The sequence below is a fragment of the Meles meles genome, chromosome 6, assembly GCF_922984935.1.
Source record: "Meles meles chromosome 6, mMelMel3.1 paternal haplotype, whole genome shotgun sequence".
Classification (NCBI taxonomy): Eukaryota; Metazoa; Chordata; class Mammalia; order Carnivora; family Mustelidae; genus Meles; species Meles meles.
The window spans coordinates 103,023,272-103,048,963 of NC_060071.1; the positions used below are offsets into that span (position 1 = coordinate 103,023,272).

At 37.4% G+C, this 25,692-nt stretch overlaps 1 protein-coding gene across 2 annotated transcripts in view; it reads right to left on the reverse strand.

Moving 5' to 3' along the window:
• SAV1 (salvador family WW domain containing protein 1) overlaps positions 1-19,028 on the reverse strand; it is a 36,511-nt gene extending 17,483 nt beyond the window's left edge. For both annotated transcript variants that reach the window (XM_046009661.1, XM_046009660.1), the window contains exons 1-4: positions 18,555-19,028; positions 15,371-15,814; positions 5,432-5,702; positions 2,074-2,217 (exon numbers count right to left, since the gene is read on the reverse strand). In XM_046009661.1, coding sequence (XP_045865617.1) covers positions 2,074-2,217; positions 5,432-5,702; positions 15,371-15,814; positions 18,555-18,648 — 953 coding nt within the window. In that variant the 5' untranslated portion in view covers positions 18,649-19,028. The remainder of the gene's footprint in view (positions 1-2,073; positions 2,218-5,431; positions 5,703-15,370; positions 15,815-18,554) is intronic.
• Between the last annotated feature and the right edge of the window lie 6,664 nt (positions 19,029-25,692).

The window sequence follows — 25,692 nt, forward strand, 5'->3', positions numbered from 1 at the left end:
AATTTGACTTGGAAAAGAAGAACCAATGCTTTGGGACTAGAACCCTGGAAGATGGTTTTGTCTCCACATCACACCAAAGATTAACAACTGTGAATTTGCAGACCAAGAAGAATGTTTACGTTGGCCAAAAATTAATAAATAACTCATAGTAAATGACCATTAGCTTTATAAGAATGTTAATCTGGCCTAAATAAGTGAATCATAATCAAATAATTATGACACCTATCCTTAAGGTAACCAACCATTCAAATTAAAAGCCTGAAATGACGCTAATAAAAACAAATGGCTCTAAGCAAGAAAGATAACTTCTAAAATCACTAGGCTAAAGGCATACACATAAGCCCTTTCCCCGCCACTTACACACACAGTTGGTAAGTACATAATATGGTAAAAAAATTTAGATCAGAGTTGGCTTAACCCCTTGCAAATTTTGTTTCAATGATCATCCTTTAAAATTATGGAAAAGAGTTACTATTTCAAAAAAGTATGTATGAAAGGTTTTACATTCCTTTTTTTTTTTAATATCAAAGATTTAATTTTTTCCCAAATTCACTGTCCAATCATCTTAAACTATCTAAAACTCTTCTTTGGGCTATTTTATGCTATTAATTTTGGTTTCTGAAATACAAAAAAGAAAGAGTAAGGCTACAAAAATCAGGAACTAAATATTACCTTACAGAGTTGTTAAAAGTATATGCAATCATATATGAAATGCCTAGCAAAGTTTAACAAGAATTTAATAGCTGCTCAGTATATATTTATTAAATAAGTTATTAATGACAAAAATTAAGAGTATGATCCTTGAAACTGGAGATAAAGGTTCAAAAATCTACCACTTAATAGTTGTATTTTCTTAGCAAAGACAGAGCCTCCATTTTTTTTAAACTGTAAAATGGCTTTTGGAAAGACTATATGAGATAACATACGTAAAAGTTTAGCATCATAAGATACAAACAGGAAGCACTGGATAATCAGTAACTATTTGCTTTCAAAAACTCTCTTTTCTGAAACCATGGCACTTTGTATATACCAGTGTTATTAATCTTTATCATGTTGGGCTATTGATCTGAGTATTTACTTCTGTTTTCCCAGAATAGAAAAGTTCTTTGAGGCAGCTTTCATTTATTCACAATTGTATTTCAAGAGTAGTGCCTACTATGTAACCCAGTAAATATCCTCAATGAGCCTGGCAAATTCACAGTCATCTTTAAAAACTAGCCCACGTATTTTCTTCTCCAGTGAAGCTTTCCTTGCTCCAGTCATATCATAAGCAGCCCTATTAAGTGCTTATGCAAAGCAGTCACCATGCCATGTGCTTGAAAATGCATGATCACTTAACCCCCATAGCTCAGTAGAGAGGAAAAAACTTGGATCTAAGTTCAGTGACTTGCTCAAGGTCATTCAGTATGCAGGTGATAAAGCCAGAAATCAGATTCCGTTTCCTTCCTGAGTGATCTTGACCACTATTCTATACCTCTACCCCCAAGAATCATCATCTTTACTAAGCTCTCTTAATGTGCAAGGTATTATCATAAAAATACTTTAGATGCACTATTTTATCGAATTCTTAATAACCTTAAGAGTAGGCACTATTCCTACCCCCAATTTACAGAAGACAAAATCAAGTTAAGCACTCTACAAGGGGTTACACAGCTAAAAGGTATCCGTGAACTCAAATCATCTCATCCCAGAACTTGCAGCCACTACCTGTATTATCCCATGTGTCTTGCTGCTTCATCCTTTTATCTTGGACTTCCTTGGGTCTGTCCTTTTATCACACGGTATGTATCACTTATTTACAAGTTAATCTCCCCTATGAGGACATAAGCTTATTATACCCCTAATATAACACAGGTCTCCATACAAAGAAAGTGAAGAATCAGTAAATGTTTGCAGAACTTACATTTCTAGTCAATGATTTTCAAACTTTATAAGCTGTGATAAACCTTCAAGTAAAATAATTTTTAGAAGCCCAAAATTAAGAGAAAAAACACAAGTGCTATGTGGGTTAAGCAGCCCAGAGACTTTGGTTCCACTCACCCCTCAACAAAACTATATTGAAAATTCACTTACTTCACAGGGGCTCGAGCATAAACCTGAAGCCAGTCAGGAATTTCTGCAGTGTGATATGGATTTGCAGGTACCAGAAGGGACTGATTTCTTTCGGTTTGCTGTGGCTGATATGTGACAGGAGGGGGTTGGTCATACCGAGGTACACTAAAAAAAAAGAATCGACATTCATCAGGATAAAGACTCTAAATCTAAACAAGAAATTGTAAAGAACAAATAATATTTACATGTTTTTCAATGTGCCTCTTGCCCAAACTGAACTCTTTCTACCACCTAAAAAAAACACAGAAGTCTTTTTTTTTTTTTTAACCACACCATAAGATGAAGTAAAATACACCTTCTTTTGGAAACTAGTAGGTCACTAGAGATGAATATAAACCCAAACTAAATATTTACAATTTTTTTTTTTAGGATTTGAGAGACTGAGAGAGGACAACTGGGAGGAGGGGAAGAGGGAGAGGGATAAGCAGACTCGCCCCTAATGAGGGAGCCCAAAGTGGGGCTCAATCCCAGAACCCAGAAATCATGACTTGAGCCAAAGTCAGATACTTAACCAACTGAGCCACACAGGTGCCCAAAATCTTTACATATTTTTAAGAGATTTCTTCTGTGTGGTATTTATTCTTTTCAAGGAACTTAAAAGGAAGCTATAAAAAATTTGGAGCTAATTATTACCTTTATACTGAGGCTTAAAACTTAAATAATAATTTTCAGTAATAACTAGTAATTAGCTGTAAATTTATACTGGAAAGGTTGACAGTTTCTCTCAAAATGAGAATGGATACTTTCTTCCTCCTGTAGGCTGAAAAGGGGATTTGGAATATGTAGTACAGTGGGAATGAGAACTGTGATTGAATTATCCACCTTAACTATTTTCTGCTTTTACCAACTTATGAGAGCATATGGGAGAGTTGAGTTAGAGTTGACTAGAACCTATTTTAAATCATAGAGACTTAAAACAAAAAGAAAAAACAGACCATGCTTTTAATTAGTCCTAATAGCCCAACCGGTGGGACAGAGAAAATAGCAAGAGGAGGAGGCAGTTATATGGGAAAAATGCTAAGGGAAAAAGCACTGAACCACTTGAAGCCTAAAGACTGAAATTTGAAAGGCCAAATGATCTATTCCAGAACAGGAGACAAAACCGGAAGAGCCTGCTCCAAACATCAATATTTCTGTGTATATCAGAAAAGGTCACTGCAATACTAAACTAGGATTAAAATAATTGTTAGGCTGTGATTAACAATTTAAAGATCAATGTCCAGATGGCACTGCAATTTTATACTTATCTCTTCTTTCATAAGTAAGTACTAAGTAGGTACAAAGTGAAATATCCTTTGACAGCACAACTCAGGGGTGGAAAAGAACTGAGGCTTTGAAGTCAGGCCTGAGGTTTTTAACCTCAGTTTGGCTACTTCACAAGTTATATGAATGTGGGCAAAACCAGTTCACTTCTCTAAGCTTCAGACTTCTTATTTGTAAAACTGGAATAAATTCATACCAAAGATGATTCTTCTCAACAATAAATGAGCTAGTATGTCAAGTGTTCTGTATAAGGATTAGCATAATAGAGACAATCAAAAATAGTTATTAATACTATCTATGTGAGCTTAAGAAAGATGTTTGTTCTCTCCGGGTTAATGTCTACAGAGCTGGGAAGAGTAGCAAATTGTGAAAATGCCTTGTAAACTATAACAATTCTATAATAATGTAAGGTTACTGATGATAAACAGAAAAGTCAGCTCAATATACTCTCAAATCTGGTTATCTGGACCACAAAGTCTTCTGCCACCTGGTGATAACAATCTGTAATCATGTTTAGTTTTTTTTTTTTTTTTTTTTTTTTGCATTTTCCATCATTCTTTGTCAGCAAACACCTGGTTGCACTCCCACTATGTGCCTGCCTGTGTGTTGGATGCTGGGACACAGCAGGGATTAAGTGAAATTCATCCCTGCCCTTGATGGGAACTGTGATCAGGTCAGAGGAGGACTCTAAATTACTCTCAGGTCACAGGCCTGAAAATGGAGGCCAGCAGCTTGCCTGAAATGGTTTAGAGAGTAGGCAAAGAGACCAGAGCCCAACACAGAAAGAGAAGTTGGTCTGGCTCTTTTGAAGTGATGACAAGTTCAGCTATTCAATTAACACTGACTGAATACCACTAAATGGAATCGCTGGGAAAAGAAACTTTTCCAAGTTGAATGAATAAATTCAAATATGTAAAATGACACAATAGGGGCACCTGGGTGGCTCAGTGGGTTAAAGCCTCTGCCTTCAGCTCAGATCATGATCCCAGGGTCCTGGGATCAAGCCCCACATCCGGCTCTCTGCTTGGCAGCGAGCCTGCTTCTCTTCCTCTCTCTCTGCCTCTCTGCCTACTTGTGATCTCTGTCTGTCAAATAAATAATAAATAAAATCTTTTTTAAAAAGTAAAATAAAATGACACAATAATGATAAAGCTTAATTTTCTAGGTGGTAATATTAAAGTGTATTTTCATAACAATTTTAATGGTTTTAAAAAATGCAGAAGTCTGCTATAACTGAAGATCATATTATGCTAAATGATACTAAGAACACCTATCAACATGTTGATGATATTCTACCCATTTTAAATCTTATGGCTCAGAGGTAGTTAACAGGAATTTATTTGTAATTTCATGACTAGGCTGGAACTAGTTTTTTTTATGTACTTTGAAATCCTGTGTGTGTATTTTACATTTACATATACAGCACACCGCAATTTGGATTAACCACCTTTCAAGTGCTCAATAGCTACACATGACAACTGGCTATAATATTCACAGGGCTAAAAGTCTGGACATACTGAGAGCTACTTATAAGCCCAAAGGATCACTGGTTACATTTATTGAACACATCTGGGATATTTTGTACAGTTCCAGTTTTCACTTTCTTGCCTGGCAACAGTAAGAAACAGAACGTAAAAAGTCAGAAATTGAATAAAACAAAGATGCTATAATTCAGAAGTATATTTTGACAAATTAGGAGGGAGGTCTGTATTATTTATAGAAATTTAAATGGAAAGATACAGAGGTTTTAATTATTTCAATTTCTGGGTATCTACAATAAACAAACATTCTGGTATATTAAAATAGAATCTGATCATACATATACTGATTGTGTTTTTGAGGTTGTTTTAAAAATTTTTTATAATTATTACTAAAATATGCTTACCAAATCATTACTAAATACAAATTCAAAGAAAAATGTCATAAGCCTTCAAATATCAAACTTTAGGGCGCCTTTCTCTATGATGAAAATATGAGCTCAAAATCTAACATTAGACAATCTCAAAACAAAAAGTTGAAAAAAAAAAAAAAGTTGAAAATAAAATTGATACTCTACCTAGGAGCACAGGGATGCCTATATTGAGCCTTCTTATTTGTGTGATCTACATAATAGGTTCCGAATTCTGATGACTCAACTCGCTCCCATCCTGGAGGAAGTCCTTCTCGCTCAAGAGGATGGCTCCAATGAGTTGTATTTGTGTTGTGATCTATATAATATTTTCTCCCTCTCATTGTCCAGTCCACAGACCAGCCAGGAGGAAGAGGTAAATCTTCAGAACCATGGTTAGTTAAATTTCCTAAAGATGTAGCAGCAACTCTCCCAATACCTGAGGAGAAAGATAGAAAAAGAAGAAATAGAACAATTATTCAAAGCTAAAAATTATGGTATCTGTGAAATAGTCACAAAATAAACTATCCTAATTATACTCTTCTGTTAAAATTCATGATTTTATAATTATAAGTAAGAATTTTCATAAAACTAGCCAGTATTACTAAAATTTAATTACAAAAAGAAGGAAGAACAAGACTCCCTCTCTGAAATTAGTTTTGGTTGATACCTCTATCACCAGGCTACACAAACATGTAACTATTAGCAAAACTACTAAATATGTATACTGCTTAAAGAAAAGTGAAGAAAATAAAATTTCACCACATTCAAGATTTAAGATTTGACATTTCACCTAAAACTAAAAAAAAACCCAAACCAAAAAATAAAAACCAACTTGTAAAACTGTCCAGTTTATAATTTAAATATAATCTAGCTGTCCCAAGAACCATTAAGTAACTTTATCAAGGATGCAACATATAAGGTTAACATACAAAAGTCAATTAAGTATTTGCACACTAACAACAACTGGAAACAAGTTATACCACTTATTATAGCTCCAAAAAATCAAATACTTACATATAAATAAAATATGGATAACAAATTATGTACAGAATCTGTATGCTGAAAACTATAAAACAGTGATGAAAGAATTAAAAGAACCTACCATGTTAATGGATTGGAAGACTCAACATAGTTAAGATGCCAATTCTTCCTGAAATGACCTTTAAGTTTAAGATAATTCCAATCAAAATCCTAGCAGTTTATAGGTATAGACAGAAATAGCTAGGCTCTAAAATGTATATGGAAAGGCAGAACTAGAGAAGCCAAAACATTTTTAAAAATAAGAATAAAGTTGGAGGATTCGTGCGGGGGTGGGGGTGGAGGTGGGGGTGGGAGGTTGAGGAACCAGGTGGTGGGTAATAGGGAGGGCACGTTTTGCATGGAGCACTGGGTGTTGTGCAAAAACAATGAATACTGTTACGCTGAAAAAAAAAATTAAAAAAAAAAAAAAAAAAAAGAGTCGCGTGGTCTACCAACTGAGCCAGCCAGGTGCCCCTCGTACTACATGATTTTTAAGACTTACTATAAAGACAGAAGTAATCAAGACAATATGGTATTGGCAAAAGGACAGACAGATCAATGGAACAAAGAATCCTAAAATAGACCTACACATACACAATAGATTTTTAACAAAGGTAAAAAGGCAAATCTATAGAGAAAGGGTAGTTTTCTACCAAATGATGTTGGAACAACTGGACATCCATACACACACAAAAAATTAATTACAAACTATACCTTCCACCTTCTATAAAAATGAACTTAAGATGGATCATATACCTAAATGTAAAACATAAAAACTATAAACCTTTTAAAAGAAAAAGGAGGATACGTTTTCGTGACCTTTCATTAGGCAGAGCTCTTAACCATGATGTTAAAAGTGCAATCCATGAAACAAATATTGAATTGGACTTTGTCATAATTAAAAATGTTTGCTCTATGAAAGACATTATTAAGAGAAAGAAAATCAAGCTACAGACTGGGAGAAAATATTTCCAAGTCACATATTAGACAAAGGAGTTTAATCTAGAATTCATAAAGAACTCTCAAACCACTAGGAAAGTATTTTAAATGGGCAAAAGATGTGAACAGGCACTTCAAAGAAGATATTTAGATGGTAAATGAATAGAAAAAAGTACTCAAATCATATTAACCATCAGGGGCACTGCTAATTAAAAAACCCCTACAAATTAAAACCACAATGAGAGGATAATACACATCTATGAGAATGGCCAAAAAAGAAAAAGTATCTAACAACACAAGTTGTGATGAGGAGGATATGGAGCAACTGAAACTCTCATACACTGCTGGTGGAAATGCAAAATACTTCAGCTACAATGCAATGCAAAAAACATTTCAGCAAGATCTTACCAAGTTAAATATGTTTTCCATATGATGCAGCAATTCTAATCCCAAATATTTAACCTAGACAAATGAAAATGCTTCTTCACACAAAAACCTGTATGGGGATGTTTATAGTGTTGAAAAAGGAAACAACCCACATGTCCTTCAAGAAAATGAGTAAACTAGTACAATCATACAGTGGAATCTACTGTAAAAAGGAACTGAATATCGATACATGCAACAACATGGATAACCTCAGAGGCATTACACTGAGTGAAAGGAGCCAGCCTCAAATGGCTGTAAATTGAATGATTCTGTTCATATGAAATTACTACACAGGCAAAACAACTAGGATAGAAAATTATGGTTGCCAGGAATTTGGGGCAGGGTGAAAGACTAAGCAACTGTCATAAACCAAAGAACACTTGACCACACAAAGGGACAGCAATGATGTAATTTTTAGGAGTGAATGAAATGTCCTATAAACTGTCTAGGCATTACATCAATATAGATAGAGATATATATCAAAATTCATAGAACCCTGTACTTTAAAAAAAAAAAAAACCTTAAGTTTACTCTATGTTATTTGGGGGAGGGCAGGAGGGAGAAAATGCTGGCTGCATTGTTTTATTCTCACATAGGAATAGTAATTGTGTATAACTAATCACCCCAAATTCCAAGTTTCATTTAGTTTATGTCCATAGGTTAGTGGGTTAAGCCTCTGCCTTCAGCTCAGGTCATGATTTCGAGCCCCGCGTTGGGCTCTCTGCTCAGCGGGGAGCCTGCTTCCCCCTCTCTCTCTGCCTGCTTGTTATCTCTCTGTCAGATGAATAAATAAAATCTTAAAAAAAAAAAAAAGACTAAGCAACTGTGATAGACAAAGAACACTAAGGAGAAATGACAACTGCATGTAATGTAGTACTCTGATTGGATCCTGGAACAGAAAACTGACATTAATGAATAAACTGGTGAAATCCAAATAAACCTTGGAGTTAATAAATCATTCTTGACTTCAGAGACACTAAAAATAAAAAAACCACTGTTTACCTTTGGAGGTGGCTAGGGTGCCAATTCATCATCTTAAAAAACTAGTAATAAAGAGAAAGATTTAGTATTTATCCTTTCTTATATGAATTGCAACCACATAATTGATAAGAGATAGTTCTTCATTATAGAAGTCCAACTAATAGAGAAGAGATGACAGAAATTAGAGTATCACCCTCTATAACACCTAATAAAATACTGGATCTAGCCAATGATCATTAATGGTTATCAAATCAACAGGTAAAAGGCTGATGGAGAACTTCATGATGAATGAACTGATATCTGATCCCATCATCAATTTTAGGATCAAAAAGAGAAATTAGTCATTATGTGTCTCTGGAACTGATGCAGCAGAATGTATACAACAGCATCTATGAACTATTTTAGCAAAAAGAAAAATGCAAGAAAGAAAATAAACACAATCGCAGTATTGTTTGAAAAGAAAGGCATATATTTCTAAAACATATGCGAACTATAGAAAAAACAAAGCTAAGAAGCCTTTTGGTGAAACTGACCTTGGCTTCTGTCAAACTGCAACTGAAGGCTTATTTAATAAGTATAGCTTAAGCAATTTCTGTACTTAAAGAAAAAATGTTTAAACAAAAAAGAAGCCAATGTACTAAAGACATATACATAGCAAGTAACTTTAAAATCACATTTTAAAGCATGCAATGGCTTTATATTTTCTCATACTTACATCATTAGAAATGTACTACTGGCCATAACAGAAATTTAAAAAAAAAATTAAAGTCAATTCATTGTACTTGTACTGACTTATTCATAAGAACCATAAATTTTTTGCCCAACAGAGGTTGGAAATATACAAACAGAGTTCTAAATACAACGTTTTTAAAAATAAAAACTCTTGGGCACCTGGGTGGCTCAGTGAGGTAGGCCTCTGCCTTCGGCTCAGGTCATGATCTCAGGGTCCTGGGATCGAGGCCCACATTGCGCTCTCTGCTCAATGGGGAGCCTGCTTCCCCACCAATCTCTCTGCCTGTCTCTATGCCTACCTGTGATCTCTGTCAAATAAAAAAATAAAATCTTTTAAAAAAAACTCTTATAGTAAAAAATAAAAAGGTACAAACTTAGAGATTATTAAAGTTGTGACAGTTTTATTAATCTGCTTAGAAAATCCAAACTTCCATATACTGAACTAGCCTAAATCTAGAAACACATACACCTCTCCATTTAAACAGTATTAGGTACCAAACACCAAATTTAAACTACGACAAAATGTGAAATTTGTATTTAGAGGAAATACAAAGACCTCTCTGTAGAAACTCTTATTTTTCAGAATTAAACCTCAACAATTTGGTACGGGCCCAAAGATATCCTCAAAGTTCTTAACAGGCTCATCAGCTTTACCAATGCCATGTAAAACCATGATTCCTAACCTTTCCATGATCCACTCCACCTTCACTTTCCGAAAGTGCCATGTACACTAATTTTTTAAAACTATTTGGGATAATTTTATAAAACCTATTGAGAGGAGGATGTGTAATACAAAAAAAAACTAAAAATGAGATTTAAAATAAAACATGCCTAGTAATAAAACAGGTCTAGAAGACAGAAAAATAAAGCTCCATCAAGCTCTAACACATGAGACCTCTGCTCTAAGTTCAGCCAGAAAGTTGAAATTTCAACAGCCAAACACGTCAAATCTGGAAAAAGCAGAGAAGAGCACATAATGCTCTTATAAAAGGCATGAACACTAACAGTTATGAGTGTCTCCTCTGACCTGCCCCTTTTCCAAATGTATTATTTCATATTCAAAAGAGCCCTACAGGTAATACTATCACTACCAACTTACAAATGAGGAAACAAAGATTCAAGTAAGTTATTTCCAAAATCATAGAACTGGTATACAAGTGACAAAATTATTACTAACAAAGTAATCAACAAACAAAAGATCAACTGTAATTCTTCAAAGAAACGTATGACTGCCACTAATAAAAGAAAAAACAAGCTACCAATTTTGAATTCAATCAATGGAAAAATTTAGGAACCTGTTTCTGAGATACAAGGGAAAAAATTAGTTTTCCATTTTTTCAATTAGTTCCAGAAAAGAATGAGTGGAATTCATAATGCTCAAAATAACTTCCATTTGTAGGGATTAACTGCACAAACACCTTCCATTTATATAAAGTAAGGCATTCATAACTAAATACATTATTTCCCAAACACAACGATAAAGTATTATTTTGTCTTTCCACCAAGACTACTAGATATGTCTCTGAAGAATTTAATCTCATACAATCAGGCAGATATCTGTGAAATCTATGCCTATAAAGCTCAAAAATTCTGGTTGACTAATTTTGTCGTAGTGGTTACAGAGAATAAAATGGAATCTGGAACTCTAATGAAGGTCCACAAGCTTCAGGGTAATAAATGCTAAATACTATAGCCCACGTTACAATTAAGATGTTGATAAAGAGATCCAGAGAGATCTACCTTTTCTCCTCCTCTGCAAAATAATAATACAAATAAAGTTGTGTCCCTAAAGATTATTAACCCCTTCTCAAAAATGATTCTGAGTTCCTTAAATATTTATGCATTTCCTAGAGTAAACATTACTTCCATGTTTTTGTAAAGGCTGACACTTTTCAGCTTGACTTTGGTAACTTGATTTCTTTAGTCATCTTTAAAAATCAAAGTTTTAAAAGTCCATTACTTAAAACTGTATAGAACTAAATTACTCAAATGCAAAACAAAGGAATTCATTCTGCCTTTAGTATTCCAACTGAAGACTTCCTGTTAACAGCCAAATTCCTTCCTTTGGCACACAGAGTAGGTCCCTGCCCAGTACACTGGCCAAAATGTTAAAGGTCAGATTTCACGGCTAAACCTAAAACTCGCTAGGCCCTGAAGCCCCCTGAAATATTATATAAACTGTTTTTGGCTTCTGCCAAATACAGTAAAATAAAGTTAGCCCTTAGGTTAAGGTATTTCCTGAAAGTCTAAGTAACTGGCAGGATATACCACTTGCATTAAATCATTACCAAACCATTTTCTTTCATATATTCTTAATGTTTACTACCTTAGTAACAATAATCAAAATTTAAAAGTTGTGAAAATAAATCTGTCTATGGCACATCTTTACCCTCCCACAAACTTACTTTCTCCTTCTCATTCCCTGTAATCTTTGAATTCTCTCTTCAGCATTAATCTTGAAAATATGGTAAGTTTCAAATTTTTTCAAGATGAATTCAAGAAACTTCCAGCTATTGTTTCATATTCAGATTTTTTTCCTTCTGGAAAAACAGCTGATAGGCTTTTCTGCTTGGTTAGTTATTGATTATTAATCCTTCCCTGACACTTAACGGATTCCTTCAAAGAACTGGTTTTTTCTAAAAGGTAAAACATTAAATCTTATGCTCTGATGTAATTCTATTAAGTGAAATTTCTCAAGCATATTACCACTCTAATGAATGCAAATCTTTCTTTAAAATGACTTTTTAATTTGAAAAAGTATCCAATTAACTTGTATTTTATTTATCCCTACCTCATGATTGGAAAGTTTTGAAGTCTGTCACTAAACTTATAAGAAGTGTCAGACTGCCTCTAAGAGAGGATTGGCAGGAATTTAGTTCTAGCAGTATTTCCTCAATGATACTTTGTGAATCAGAATTTTTAAAACAATATTTTAACTTGGCATTATTAATTCCTCATACTTTCATTTAGGCAGAAAAGTGTTACGAGTTATCAGTGATATCTGTAATATAAATATATATGATAAAAGTAAGTGTGAAGAACAATCTGTATTTATGGTAAGCTGTGTTAAGCTTTTATTCCTGCTACTCATCAGCCACCAAAACTGTGTGTAGACCTCAGACTTGAACTCTCTGGATTCATTCACTTAGTCAACCATTTATGCAGCCAAATGTCTATGCTAATTCTATCTGAATCTTCTCTCTTCCTTACCTCTCATTTCCCATTTGAGGCCAAGTCCCATCAATACAGATGTGTCCCACTTCTCTTTCTAAATGTTTGCCGCAAGTCGGGTCCTCATTAACATTTAAAATAATAACCACCAAATATGCACCAAATGGAAGATTATAAAGTCAATGGAACGCATAAGTAGCATATAACATTAAGAAACTCATTCAAGTAAAAAGCAGGGATAGAAAACTGAGAGTATAATAACAATGTAAAAAATGTAAATGTAAAAATGTAATGTAAATGTAAAAACTGAGAGTATAATAACAATGTAAAAAAAATGCCATTAGAAAGATGAAGGAAATAACTGAAATACGATGAACCTCTGACCTGATGGGCACTTTCCCTTAACTTTTCTGTTTTTTGCAAATTTTCTACATTAAGCAGTTATTACTCTAAAAAATGATTTTTAAAAACTTACTATTTTAGTTGGTTAACAAATCATTTCTGAGGTTTAAAACTACTTAATATTATAAATAGCCAAAATAAACACCAAAGTATTCAACTGTTTAATCCCTTAACCTAGACGTTCTTTTAAAAACAAAAAGGCTCTGGGGTGCCCGGCTGGCTCAGTCTTGAAGCATGTGACTCTTGATCTCAGCATTCTGAGTTCGAGCCCCACTCCGTGGAGATTACTTAATGGAAAAAAAAAACTTAAAAAAAAAAAAAAAAGACACTCATCCATGCTCATTTCTATATGCCTAGAAAACCTTTCCTCTTTTATGACCCAAAGAGATTCCAATGTCAGCTTTCACAAAATAAGCTGCTTTTTCCAACTATTCTCCATTATTCCTCAATTTTCAAAACTTGTGATTTACTTCTCCATAATTTTCATTTTCCCCTTAAAAGCATCATAGACTTGCCCTTTCCTCTTCAATACCACTGGTACCCAAAGTCATCTTTTCTCTAGCAATCTATCCTGAGTACAACCAGTAATCTTTAAATATTGCTTTCATAAAATGACTTGTCTTTGAAATCTGCAATGGCTTCTGTTTGACTCCAAACTGTTTAAATCCTTCAGGTTGTTGCTGGACCACAAATCTCCATTCTACCTCACATCTTCTTTCTTCACATTAGTAGAACTACATAGTTCCTTCGATCTACATGTTCACTCTGTTTTCAGTGGCCTATTCCAAATTCTTCACTTAAATGCCTTTTCTCTGCCCCGTTAATCTAAAGTCCACGCTCAAAGCAAGCCCTACCTCTTTCACGAATCATTCTTAAATATTCCAGCCTACCCTGATCTCTCCTGACTCCCTATTGCACTTACTGTCAATACCAGTGTTCTGTGATTACTGTGCATATATTGGTTTTGTTCCCCAAATAAGATACCAGAAAGCAGACACCAAGAATGTCAGATAAAATGCTAAACACATAAATGATTAATACTAAATGAATAAGGGTGCCTGGGTGGCTCAGTCAGTTAAGCCCCAGGTCAGGACACGATGGGCATGGAGCCTACTTAAGATTCTCTCTCCCTCTTCCTCTGCTCCCTACCCCTCTAAATACCAAATGAATGTTTTCTATACTCCTGCTCCAAACTGTTTGTTTGTCGTTGTTATGAGAGAGGGAGGGAGGGAGAGAAAGAGAAACTTAAGCGGGCTCCACAGCCAGCATGGAGCCTGATGCTGGGCTTATTCTCCTTACCTTGAGATCAGGACCAGAGCCAAAATCAAGAGTCAAACACTTTGACAGACTGAGCGACCCAGGCGCTCCTCCAAACTGTTTTTAAGGCACCTTATTTTAAGTTTCATGGGCTAAAAAGTAAATGTCTCATGTATTTATTTTCATCCTGCCAAGATTTAAAGCCTGCAACTTAACCAGGAAAAAAACAATTAGATAAAAAAGTTTAATTTTCAGCTTGCTTCAGTTTATCTAGTGTAATCCAATACTCTGGGAATAAACCAGAACTGTCCATTTCTCTTATCTCTTCTTCTTGTACTAGTATTCCCAAGTTAGCAATATGGCAAACAGATTTTAAAAAATTATATGGCCAGGGGCGCCTGGGTGGCTCAGTGGGTAGAGGCCTCTGCCTTCAGTTGGGTCGTGATCCCAGGGTCCTGATCCCAGGGTCCTGGGATCGAGCTCTGCATCAGGCTCTCTGCTCAGCGGGGAGTCTGCTTCCTCCTCTCTCTCTCTCTGCCTGCCTCTCTGCCTACTTGTGATCTCTGTCAAATAAATAAATAAAATCTTTAAGAAAAAATAAAATATAAATAAATAAATTTATATGGCTAATATTTTTATTACTAAAAGAACAAAAGGACAGACTTCCATTTGAGTCTTTTTGACCAACCTGGGAAATAATTACTGACCTAAGCAAACAGTTTTGTTAAGAGAAACAATGCAGGCTGTAGCTGAGGAATGATGCAGTTGCCCCATGGTATTTTTTTTTGCCACGCCCAATTCTTCCTATCCACCTTTCCTTTCTCTGGTGTAAGTCCAGGTTCTTTGAAACCCTAACCTTCCCATTTTACCAAACCTAAACTAGCTTTCAATCCAACTGTAGACATTAAATTCTCTGGGTTTTCAAGGTTAACAGTCTAGATAACCTTTGGGTAAATACTATGGTTTTATAAAATGAGTTAATAAAATAAATGGGCACAAAATTCTTTCAGTCAGCATAGATTACTAATTATTTGTAAGCTGGCTTAACAAAACCGGCAAAATGGAAAAGTATTTTTCTGGGAGTATGTGTGTGGTTCCCAAGAAAATCCAGAGAAAAAGCACCTTTTTAATTGTTAATAAATCTAAACTAATGTAGGATTTGTAATTTTAAGTTACCTGAAGCATGTCTCCCCTGATTCTGTGGCATTCTTTGGAAGATATCATGGTTGTATTCATAATATCTATAGTCTTCATGTGCACGATCTCCAAGTGGGCGCCTTCTCTGACCATCAAAATAATTATCTGAATAATAATATCGGGAACCAGAGTCTCCATTTTCAACAGCAAAATTAACTTCTGTTAAAAATGACTGAGAAGAGCCATACTCCCTAGGGACATCTGCTAGACTCCGGGCAAGATAAGAAGGTGCAGACAATCTGTTGCTTTCTCTTCTCATTATTTCATGAGGTGTTCTTTGAATTGGAGTTCTAAGAAAACTCTGGTTTCTTGAAACTATTCCATCTCCAGAAGCTGAAAAGGCATTAGGACTTGAATCTGGCAGACAGATATCAGTTCGTCTTGGAATTGTTGGACCATGCCGAATAAATGAAGGCATGAGATCTACAATAAAATAAAACAAAGAGTAAAAAGACCACTTCAGTAAGTAATAATTACCTTTTTCAAAAGTTGTTCATTTCTATTATCCCCAAATGCAAAATTTCAATGGACTTAAGCAAACACAATTTAAAATTCTAATTTATGATAGTACCTGGGTATTTTAAAATTAAGGCTAATTAATACCTTCCCATGCAAATGATTTTATAATTTGCATGAATGTGGTATGTGTAAACTCAGTCAGAATCAGATGTATTCTGCATGACACCATACATAACATGATGAAATCTCAGTAAGCTTAATTACGGTTAATGAAATACTCATGAATAAATGTGTAAAAATAAGAAACAACCTAACAAAACTAAGATTATTTTGTTTTGCTCATTTCACTTCATTTTCAAAATTCCCAAAAATCCTTTTACAAGCAAACACAATTTCAAAAATAAAATAGAACATAATGCTATTCCCAAACATGTAAAAGTGGATTCCTTTAAAAAGACTTCAAAATAATCTGGTTTCCCCTCAGAATTATGTAATACCAGTACATAATCAAATGCTGGAAAGTAAAAAAACTTAGGTATGAAAATTAAAAAAATAAAAAAATCTCATTTCAAAGAGGCACACAAATGTTCAATCAGTTCAAAAAATGCCAAACCTGAAACTATGGCTCCCTTAAGAACAAGTAATTATAATTCAAAACAGAAGATAACAGTAGAACAATGGCCTTCAGGATATAGTACTTTTGAATACAGAACTTAAGTGGCTTAGACATGCCAGGTTACAAAGCAAATAACATCGGAACATGAAAGAAATTAGATTTGGAAACTTTTATTCATTTATTAAGTACACAATATTAGATAGCACTGATATTAATAAGGTTCAAAAGCTAATTCTAGACAGAAATTAATACCCAAATAAATTTGCTTTAAAGTATGGCTTACATGGGGTGCCTGGGTGGCTCAGTCAGTTAAGCATGGGACTCTTGGTTTTGGCTCAGGTCATGATCTCACAGGCTGTGAGATCAAGCCCCACCATGGGCTCTGGGCTCACCAGGGAGTCTGCTTGAGATTCTCTCTTCCCCGTCCCTCTGCCCTAACATGAGCTCACTGGCACTTGCTCTCTCCCTGTCTCAAATAAGTAAATAAATAAATCTTTAAAAAAAATAATAAACTATGGCTAACATATTTCATGATTTTGTTATGTTTAATAAAGTTTATTTGCAGCAAACTGCAAGCTATCATAAATTTAGCTGAAAACCTAAGAGCATATGTAACTGAAAAATAAGCTTATAAAAAAAGGTATAAAAAAATCAATTCTCAGGGGACACCTGAGTGGCTCAGTCAGTTAAGCCTCTGACTCCTGAGTTCAGTCCTGATCTCAGTGTCCTGAGATCAAGTCTCCAGTCAGCACTCAGCAGTCTGTTGCTCTCCCTCTCCTGCCACTCCTCCCCCTTGCTCAGGTTCTCTCTCTCTCTCTCTCTCTCTCTCAAATAAATAAATCTTTTTAAAAAAGAAATCAACTTTCAGGGGATGCCTGGCTGGCTCAGTGGGAAGAATGAGGGGCTCCTGATCTCAGGGTCGTGAGTTCGAGTCCCACACTGGATGTAGAGGTTACTTAAATAAACTTAAAAAATAAAAATTAATTTTCTAATTACTGATGTGCCCACTGATCTTGTTGTTCTATAAGAAAGCACTGAAAATACAAGGATAAATCTCTAAGGCTGATGATGCAGTTATTATTTAAAAATCATGCTCTCAACACCTTTCTGTGTGATCCTGGGTAAATACTAGGAATCTCTATGAACAGCTTTCCCAATTACAGAATGAAGTAATGCTTAAGTCACAAGGTTTGTAGGAGCTTCCAAGAAGGGCACTTACACAAAAGTGCCCACTATGCAGTATGAACATCTAAATATTAGTTCCTTACCTCACAAATGTTCTGAACACACAAGCAAGAATTTAAAATTCAAAAGATTCAGCTGAGAAAGCAGAGTCAAATGCTTAAACTGAAAAGTGTGGCGGGGAGGCAGCGAGAAACTATTAAAGTTAAAAAAAAATTTTTTTGGCAATTTCTCCTGAAGTACGATAGAAATTTTTGCGTACTTCGCTTTGTTTTTTGGAGTCCGGGAAGGAAGGCGGTATTTGAAGCAATTCTCACTTAAACACACAAACACATGATTTTCGCTTTTCTAAGATCTGAGACTGTTGATGAGGCTTTGGATAGCGGCCACAAAAGGGACGGTCAACTGTCACCTCCTCACGTCTACAATCATCAGCTTTTAAAAAAGCTAAGGAATTCTACCCGAGTTCGCACAACTTCCTGCACGGACGGGTGACACCCGAAATGTTTGCAAACACAACGCATATCTCTATGTATCTAGAAGAGGAAGAAGTGGGCCCCAGTCAAATCACTTTCACCCCTTGTAGGATCAGGGAATCAGCAATTTAAGAGTTTCCGAAAGAACCTCTTCTAGTAATCAAAATGAAACAACACTCCGCCCCGGGGGGAGGAGAACGGGAAAGTTTGTTATTTCCAGGGAGGCCCACAGGGGAAGGACTACTCTAAGTTTCTTACGCTTCATCGGCTTTCAAACAATGACCACCACTTCGGGCACAATACAGTTTTAGAAAACAGTATTTCACAGAGACCAACAGGAAAGAAAAGCCGCGGGGAGCCGCGTCGCGCGCCCGCCAGGCTCCCCGCAGCCGCTCGGTCCAGGTGTGGGTACGCCCCGCCCGACACTCACTCCGGAGCAGAGGCGACGTCTCTTTCTTCACGTACTTCCCCTGCACCTCGGCGGGCTTGGACACTTCGTTTTTGGTTTTCTTTCGGGACAGCATCCTTGTCGACGAGGCCCCAGGCCGCGTTAAGCAGCCTCCTTAGGGCTCCGCGAAGGGCACCGGCCGGCCCCGCCGCCACCTCCGCCGGCGCCGCCGCCTCCTTCCCTCCCGAGCCGCCGCCGCCGCCGCCGCCTCCTCCTCCTCCTCTCCGCAGCCCGGGGTCGCCCGCAGGGTCTGCTGCATGTTCGGGGCGCTAAGCGCGCCGGCCACAACTCAGTCGCTTGTCAGTTCCTTCCCGGATATCTACTCGCTCCGCGATGCTGCCGGAGAACTCAGTGAGCTGAGGCCAGAAACGCCCGGCCAGGGCCATGGTCCGCCGAGGGCCGCCTAATAACCGCTACCACCGCCGCCGCCGCCGCCGCCGCCACCGCCGCCGCCTACGTCCCGTAAACTTTCCCCGCGACCGCTGGGAATTCTGGGAAACTCGACACTGCGCGAGCGCCGCCGCTGCCCCTCCCCCACCCCAGCTCCGGGGCGCGGCTAGGGCTGCGGGTCGCCGGGCGGCGCTGTCAGCTAACGGGCCGGCCGCTCTGTCTCCTCGGAGGAGAAGCGCGTCTTGGTGGTCGGGAGAGGACGAAGGGCCCAGTCGGCCAGACTAAGTGCGGGAGGCCGTGGTGCGCTCTGGTAGTGGAGCCCCTTCTACCCACAGATGTTTCCCCGGGACCTTGAGGGAGCGGACGACGCCCCCCCCCCCGGAGAAGCGTACCCGTCGTCATTCCTTGAGGACGTCCCTCCCGGAGTTTCTTGGACTGGTAAACTCCGGTCCCTGATAACGCAGAATGCGAGCAGAGTGAAGGACCACAACCCCCAGGCTAGTGCGGTGACAAATAATTCAAGATGCTTCTTTTTCTTGAAAACATTAATCTGTCTGGTACAAATTAAATACATATAAATCGATCATCTTCTGTGTGCCAGGGTGCGTCTCTCTGATAAAGGTAAAACAGAGGAAAAAAGCAATATGGAGTTTCTACTACCTCTTACTTTGATAAATTCGAAGTTACCATAATATCTCATCATCACTCTCATTGTTACATTGAATAGCCACATATTACCTCTTGGAATTTAATATTACAGTCAGAATTTTTTTAGGATTTTGAGCACTAAAGGTCAAGACCTGAAATTTTTAATTTAAAACAGAACTTAGTTTCTTCTGTATAACTTAGAGGAGCTGCCAAATGTACACAATAACATCTGGAAAATAAGGGGGTCCATTCCCTAGTAAACAGATTAAGGCTTTGATAATGGAGAATGCTTTCCCTGAGATCGAAAACGTGTTAAATGTAAAACAATTAAGCAAGGATTTTTTTTAAGTACATAAGATTAAGAAGGTGATCAAATTTTGTTTTGCTGTGAACAAATGAGATGCTTAGTGTCTGTCTCCATCTTTGTATAATGTCCCCTTGGTATAGAGTTTCTCACAATTAATTCAATATCCAACAAATACTGTTGAGCATCCACTACGCTAGGCACTGTTCTAGATGCTTTGATCATAGCAGTAAACAAAATGGACAAGAATCCCTACTCTCATGGGGAAGAGAAACAATAAAGAAGGAAAATAAGTAGGGGCGCCTGGGTGGCTCAGTGGGTTAAAGCCTCTGCCTTCGGCTCAGTTCATGATCCCAGAGTCCTGGGATCGAGCCCCGCATCAGGCTCTCTGCTCTGCAGGGAGCCGGCTTCCTCCTCTCTCTCTGCCTGCCTCTCTGCCTAGTTGTGATTTCTCTCTGTCAAATAAATAAAAAATATTTTAAAAAAAGAAGGAAAATAAGTAATACATTCTGTGGCTGAAAATAAGAAACAGAGGGCTGTGATTTTAGGCAGTGTGACAGAATGACCAGAGAAGGCTCATGAGAAGAAGGTAATGGAGTTACTTGGCAAACTGAAGGACTGGGAAGCAAGTCTATGTGGCTGGAGTAGAAGAGCAGGGTAGTGGGAAATAAGATAGGTAACAATGGCTAAAGCATCGAGAGCCTTGTGGGTTATTGCAAAGAATTTCACTTTGAGCAGAGGAGTGACGTGATCTAACAATGTTATAATAAGATCAGTTTGAATTCTGTCTTTTTTTTTTTTTAAGATTTTTTATTTATTTATTTGACAGAGAGAGAGATCACAAGTAGGCAGAGAGGCAGGCAGAGAGAGTGAGAGGGAAGCAGGCTCCCTGCCGAGCAGAGAGCCTGATGTGGGACTCGATCCCAGGACCCTGAGATCATGACCTGAGCCAAAGGCAGCGGCTTAAACCACTGAGCCACCCAGGCGCCCCGAATTCTGTCTTGATAATAGATTGAAAGAGAGAGTGAAAGTAGGAAGATCAGTCAAACTATTGCTGGCTTGGACCAAGATAATAGGAGAAGAGAGAATGAGAAGTGCTCATATTTTGGGCGTATCTTAGACACAGAGTCAACAGGATTTGCCAACAGATTGAATATGAAGTGTGAGAGAAAGAGAGAAATCAAGGATCACTCCTGTAGGTATATAAATCTTAATGATAGAAAAGAACAGAGCACCCAGTAGAACAGCAAATTATACACAGAGAAGAACATGAGAGAAGCAGTGACTTGTTCCTGTGGCTCACATAAGAAGGCCCAGTACTGTGGTATTGGTTGTGTGGATGGAGAAGAAGGAGTGGAGAAGACAATGGGGTTTTGTTATAGTTAGGGTATGGAGGTGGGAGATGAAGGAGGGAAGAGGGCACTCAAAGTCTCATGTTTCTGTCCAGGACTTACTTACCTCAGAAGGATAAGAAAATGAAAGGATATTAGGACTTTGTTAATAAAGCCAGCTCTTCAACACCTGGGGTTTTCCCAAAGACTGAAATACAGGCTAGCTTTTACATCCATGGGAGAAAGAATCAGAATCTTATAGTTGGACAAGAATTCTGAGATCAGCTAGGCTAAACTCATTTTATTGATGTGGGAACAAAACTGGAAAAATTAAGTGTTTTGCCTCAAATTATACTCCCGGTTAGTGGCAGACTAGTCTCAGAACTGGAGTTTTCTGTTCCCAGGTTGCTCCTTTTTCTGCTGTGGCACTGTAAGAATCCCACTAGTGTGAATTCAGCCCTTTTCTAACACAGTTGTTTTGAAAGCTGTCCATGTTCCCTACTAAGTACTCCCCTTTTCAATGCTATTTCAATTCTTTGAATTACAGCACAGAGAAAGCCTCAATTAGGTGCTCTTTTTAAGAGTTATAATTTGCCATCATATCAAGAAGGGTGCATTCCAGAATCCACAATCTGCAGACAGTCTCAGCAGTAACAATGCATAGTGGTATGTAAGTTTTGAATACAAATCCTTAAATACAGAGACTTTGAATTCTCATCTGTTTTCTAGGAGTTCCTGGACTTCTGGAGCTTTTATTAAAGAATCCAGACATGGGGTGCTTGGGTGGCTGAGTGGGTTAGAGCCTCTGCCTTCGGCTCAGGTCATGATCTCAGGGTCCTGGGATCGAGCCTTGCATTGGGCTCTCTGCTCAGCAGGGAGCCTGCTTCCCCCTCTGTCTCTGCCTGCCTCTCTGCCTACTTGTGATCTCTGTCAAATAAATAAATAAAATCTTAAAAAAAAAAAAAGAATCCAGACTTTGCAGCTGTAATTCTCCAGACATTGCTTTTGATAAGACTGATACTATATTACATAATAGAGATATTTCCCCCTAGCAGTTGCTTTCTCAGTGGAGAAAATCAATTAGGGAGTTACTTATGTCTTAACAACTATTTTTTATTAATTTAGGATTAAAATCTCTTTTATAGAAAGTGATAAGGTATGATTCTTGGCTAATTTCATGGCTCTGTGGTCTTGGGTTTCTCATCTGAAAATGGAGGAATTGGGGCATCTGGGTGGCTCAGTCAGTTGGGTGTCTGCCTTTGGCTCAGGTCATGATCCTGGCATCCTGGGATGGAGCCCCACATCAGGCACCCTGCTCAGTGGAGAGTCTGCTTCTCCCTTCCCTCTGCCCTTGCCCCCTGCTTGTTCTCTCTCTCAATAATTAAATAAAATCTTTTTAAAAATGAAAATGTAAGAATTGAACTAGTTGATTTTCAAAGTGTCTTTCAGTCCTATAGTTTTGTGCCACATAGGCAGAAGGACATATACAAAAATTAAGAGTTGCCCTAGTAGGACAATGGGCATCTTCTTTAAAAATATTTGTATTTATTGTTTTCACTAAAAAACAAAGTAAAAGTTACAATCGACATTGTATAATTGTACAATCGGCATTATATATAATCATCATTAGCATAAAAATAAAATTTCAGCCTGATCACTACTTTCAAAAAGAAAGTTTCTTACGCTATTTTTTCTTTGTCTTGCTAGAAGTGTATAATTTGAAAGAGTAAACTATATGATAAAGGATTGTTTAAGAAAGGACCAAATGGAAATAAGCACTACATATGGAGCTTCAAAAAAAGGGGGGTGGGGAAGAGGAGCTTCTACTCTCTAACCCATTCTTCTTGGTCATATAACAAGATAAGCTAAATCTGAATAGAAGGAAGTAATAACTATGTGAGGGTCTAGGGCTCTCTAAGGCTCCAAAGTTTTGTTCTTACCCTTTGAAGCAGAAGCTTTAATTGTTCCCTATGAAGGATAAGGATGTGTGATGTTTATACAGTTCTGAACATATAAATGCTTAATGTTAGCAACGAGTTGAGTTCCCAAACTCTTAGTGTCTGATGAGTCCCCCCCCCAACCCGCCCCAGTAATGTCAAGGTTTAGTATAATACGTCTGATCAAAAATAGTTAAGGTCTGTCCCTAAGGTTAGCTCTTCTTCCTATATACTGTTATTGCCCAGATTTAGAGGTCCTCTGAAACATTGACAGGTAGCCAAAATGAGTCTTGTAGCTTGGCGATGATAGCCTTTGACTTCAGTTGTATGTTCTTGTAGGCCTTTCTGTATCTTTGCCTCTCTAGCCCTAGCAACTTTCTTCTTCCAAAAGTCTTATATTCATCCACTTTCAGTTTTATTTATTTATTTTTAGATTATTTATTTATTTATTTGACAGACAGAGATTTCAAGTAGGCAAAGAGGCAGACAGAGAGAGAGAGGAGGAAGCAGGCTCCCTGCTGAGCAGAGAACCCGATGCGGGGCTTGATCCCAGGACCCTGGGTTCATGACCTGAGCCAAAGGCAGAGGCCCTAATCCACTGAGCCACCCAGGCGCCCCTCAGTTTTATTTTTAACTGTTTTTTATAATTAACAATTTTTGCCTGGCCTACAGTAAGTTTTTTGTTTGTTTGTTTGTTTTTTGAGAACTCACTGAAAGTTTGCCCAGGGTTATCATTATTGGGGAGGTGGTGACTATTGATGTATACCTAATGTGGAAACACCTCCATCCTTTCTTCACTACATAGGAGCCAAGGGATACTTAGAAACCCATTTCTACTACATTTGACTAAATAAGCCACACCACAATTTCTCTTTTGCTGTAGCTACACCATTCTGATGTAGAGTCCTCCTATAAAGATGATGTCCGCAAGTCCCAAATGGAAATTGAGACAAAATATTCATCTGTCTTCAGTAGCTATTGGGAATTTCACTAGTCTTTTAATACTACCATCTCTTACTCCAGCCTGGAGCCTACTCTCCCTGTTCCCTTTTCTGCCTCAAATGCTTTACTTCATTTTATGTCTTACGGGAACTTCAATTATAGAGGAATGAGAATCAGACTAGCATGAGATTTTTCATCAACAAAGACTACTGTAAAACAATGGAACAATACCGTCAAATAAATGGAGGAAAATCAGTTTTAGTTTATACCATATCCACCCAAAGTGTCACTCGAAAGTAAAAGGAGAGTTAAGATATTTGGGGGCATGAAGGAACTCAGAAAGCATACTTCCCATATATCCTATCCTAGTAAGTTACCAGCAGGTATGTTCTAACAAAATGAGAGAATAAACTCTCACACACCAAACAAGCAAAACAAAAGGAGAAAAGTAAGGTTTAAAGAAGTAATGAATCTAACCCAAAAGAGTAATGAATTTAAGTCTATATATCACAATTGGACAACTGGAATTCCATCCAGATTGGAATTAGAATTAAGAGAAGTCTATGAGGAAGTACCTAGGAAAAGATGGAATTTAAGAAACATGTACAATTTGGAACAAATTAAAATGATAAAAGCTGAAGTTTCAGAAATAAAAGGCAATGAAACATGAAAAACTTGTGGGTATACAGCAGCATGACCCTTCTGAAAAGGACCTACATGAGTATGAGATCCAACAAACCAAGAGATTTGTCAAAAATTTTAACCAGGGCAGTGGGGGATGGGGGGAGGGACGTGCCTGGGTGGCACAGTCAGTTAGGCACGTGACTCTTGGTTTCGGCTTGGATCATGATTTCGGGGCCATGGGATTGAGCCCGATGTTGGGCTCTGTGCTCCACGCTGAGTTCAGAATCTGCTTGAGAGTCTCTGCCACTGCTGCTCATGTTTGCTTACTCTCTCGAAAATAAATAAATTTTTTAAAAATTTAAAATGGATTTGGAGGAGTAATTGAAAATGAACAGGTGGTTAGCTTTAAATACATTTTAATACAGAAAAGCCTAAACAATTGTGGAAATTAGGACATTTAAAGAAATCAGAATTTGTCTTCCATTTTCTCATATTAATACATCTTTAAAATTGTGTACTTTCAAGAGTTTAGTATCTTTAAAAACTTAATCCAGATGCATTTAGTCAGGACAGGTCTAAATAGGATATTAAATATCAGGATCCTTTGCCTTTGGCTGGTGATGCTATTTACCTCATACTGATCAGGATTGAGGAATTAGAAATAACAATATAGACAAAGAGCAGGTTCAGTGGAGTGAAGAAATAGGAGGGATGAGCAGGTGGTTGTAGTCAGAGGGGAATTTTACGAGTTTTGAATGATGTTATCACTTGTGAAACATTAGCCAGTAGTTGGAGTAGAGTGGAAGGGATGAAATTGAAAAAGTTAAGGAATGTGAAGGCAGCATGTAAGAAGACATGGAATCTGGCAAAAATAAACCACGAGACATCGAAAAAGGGTGAAGGGAATGTCTCAGAAATCAGTAGAGAAGGAAGAAGATAGGATA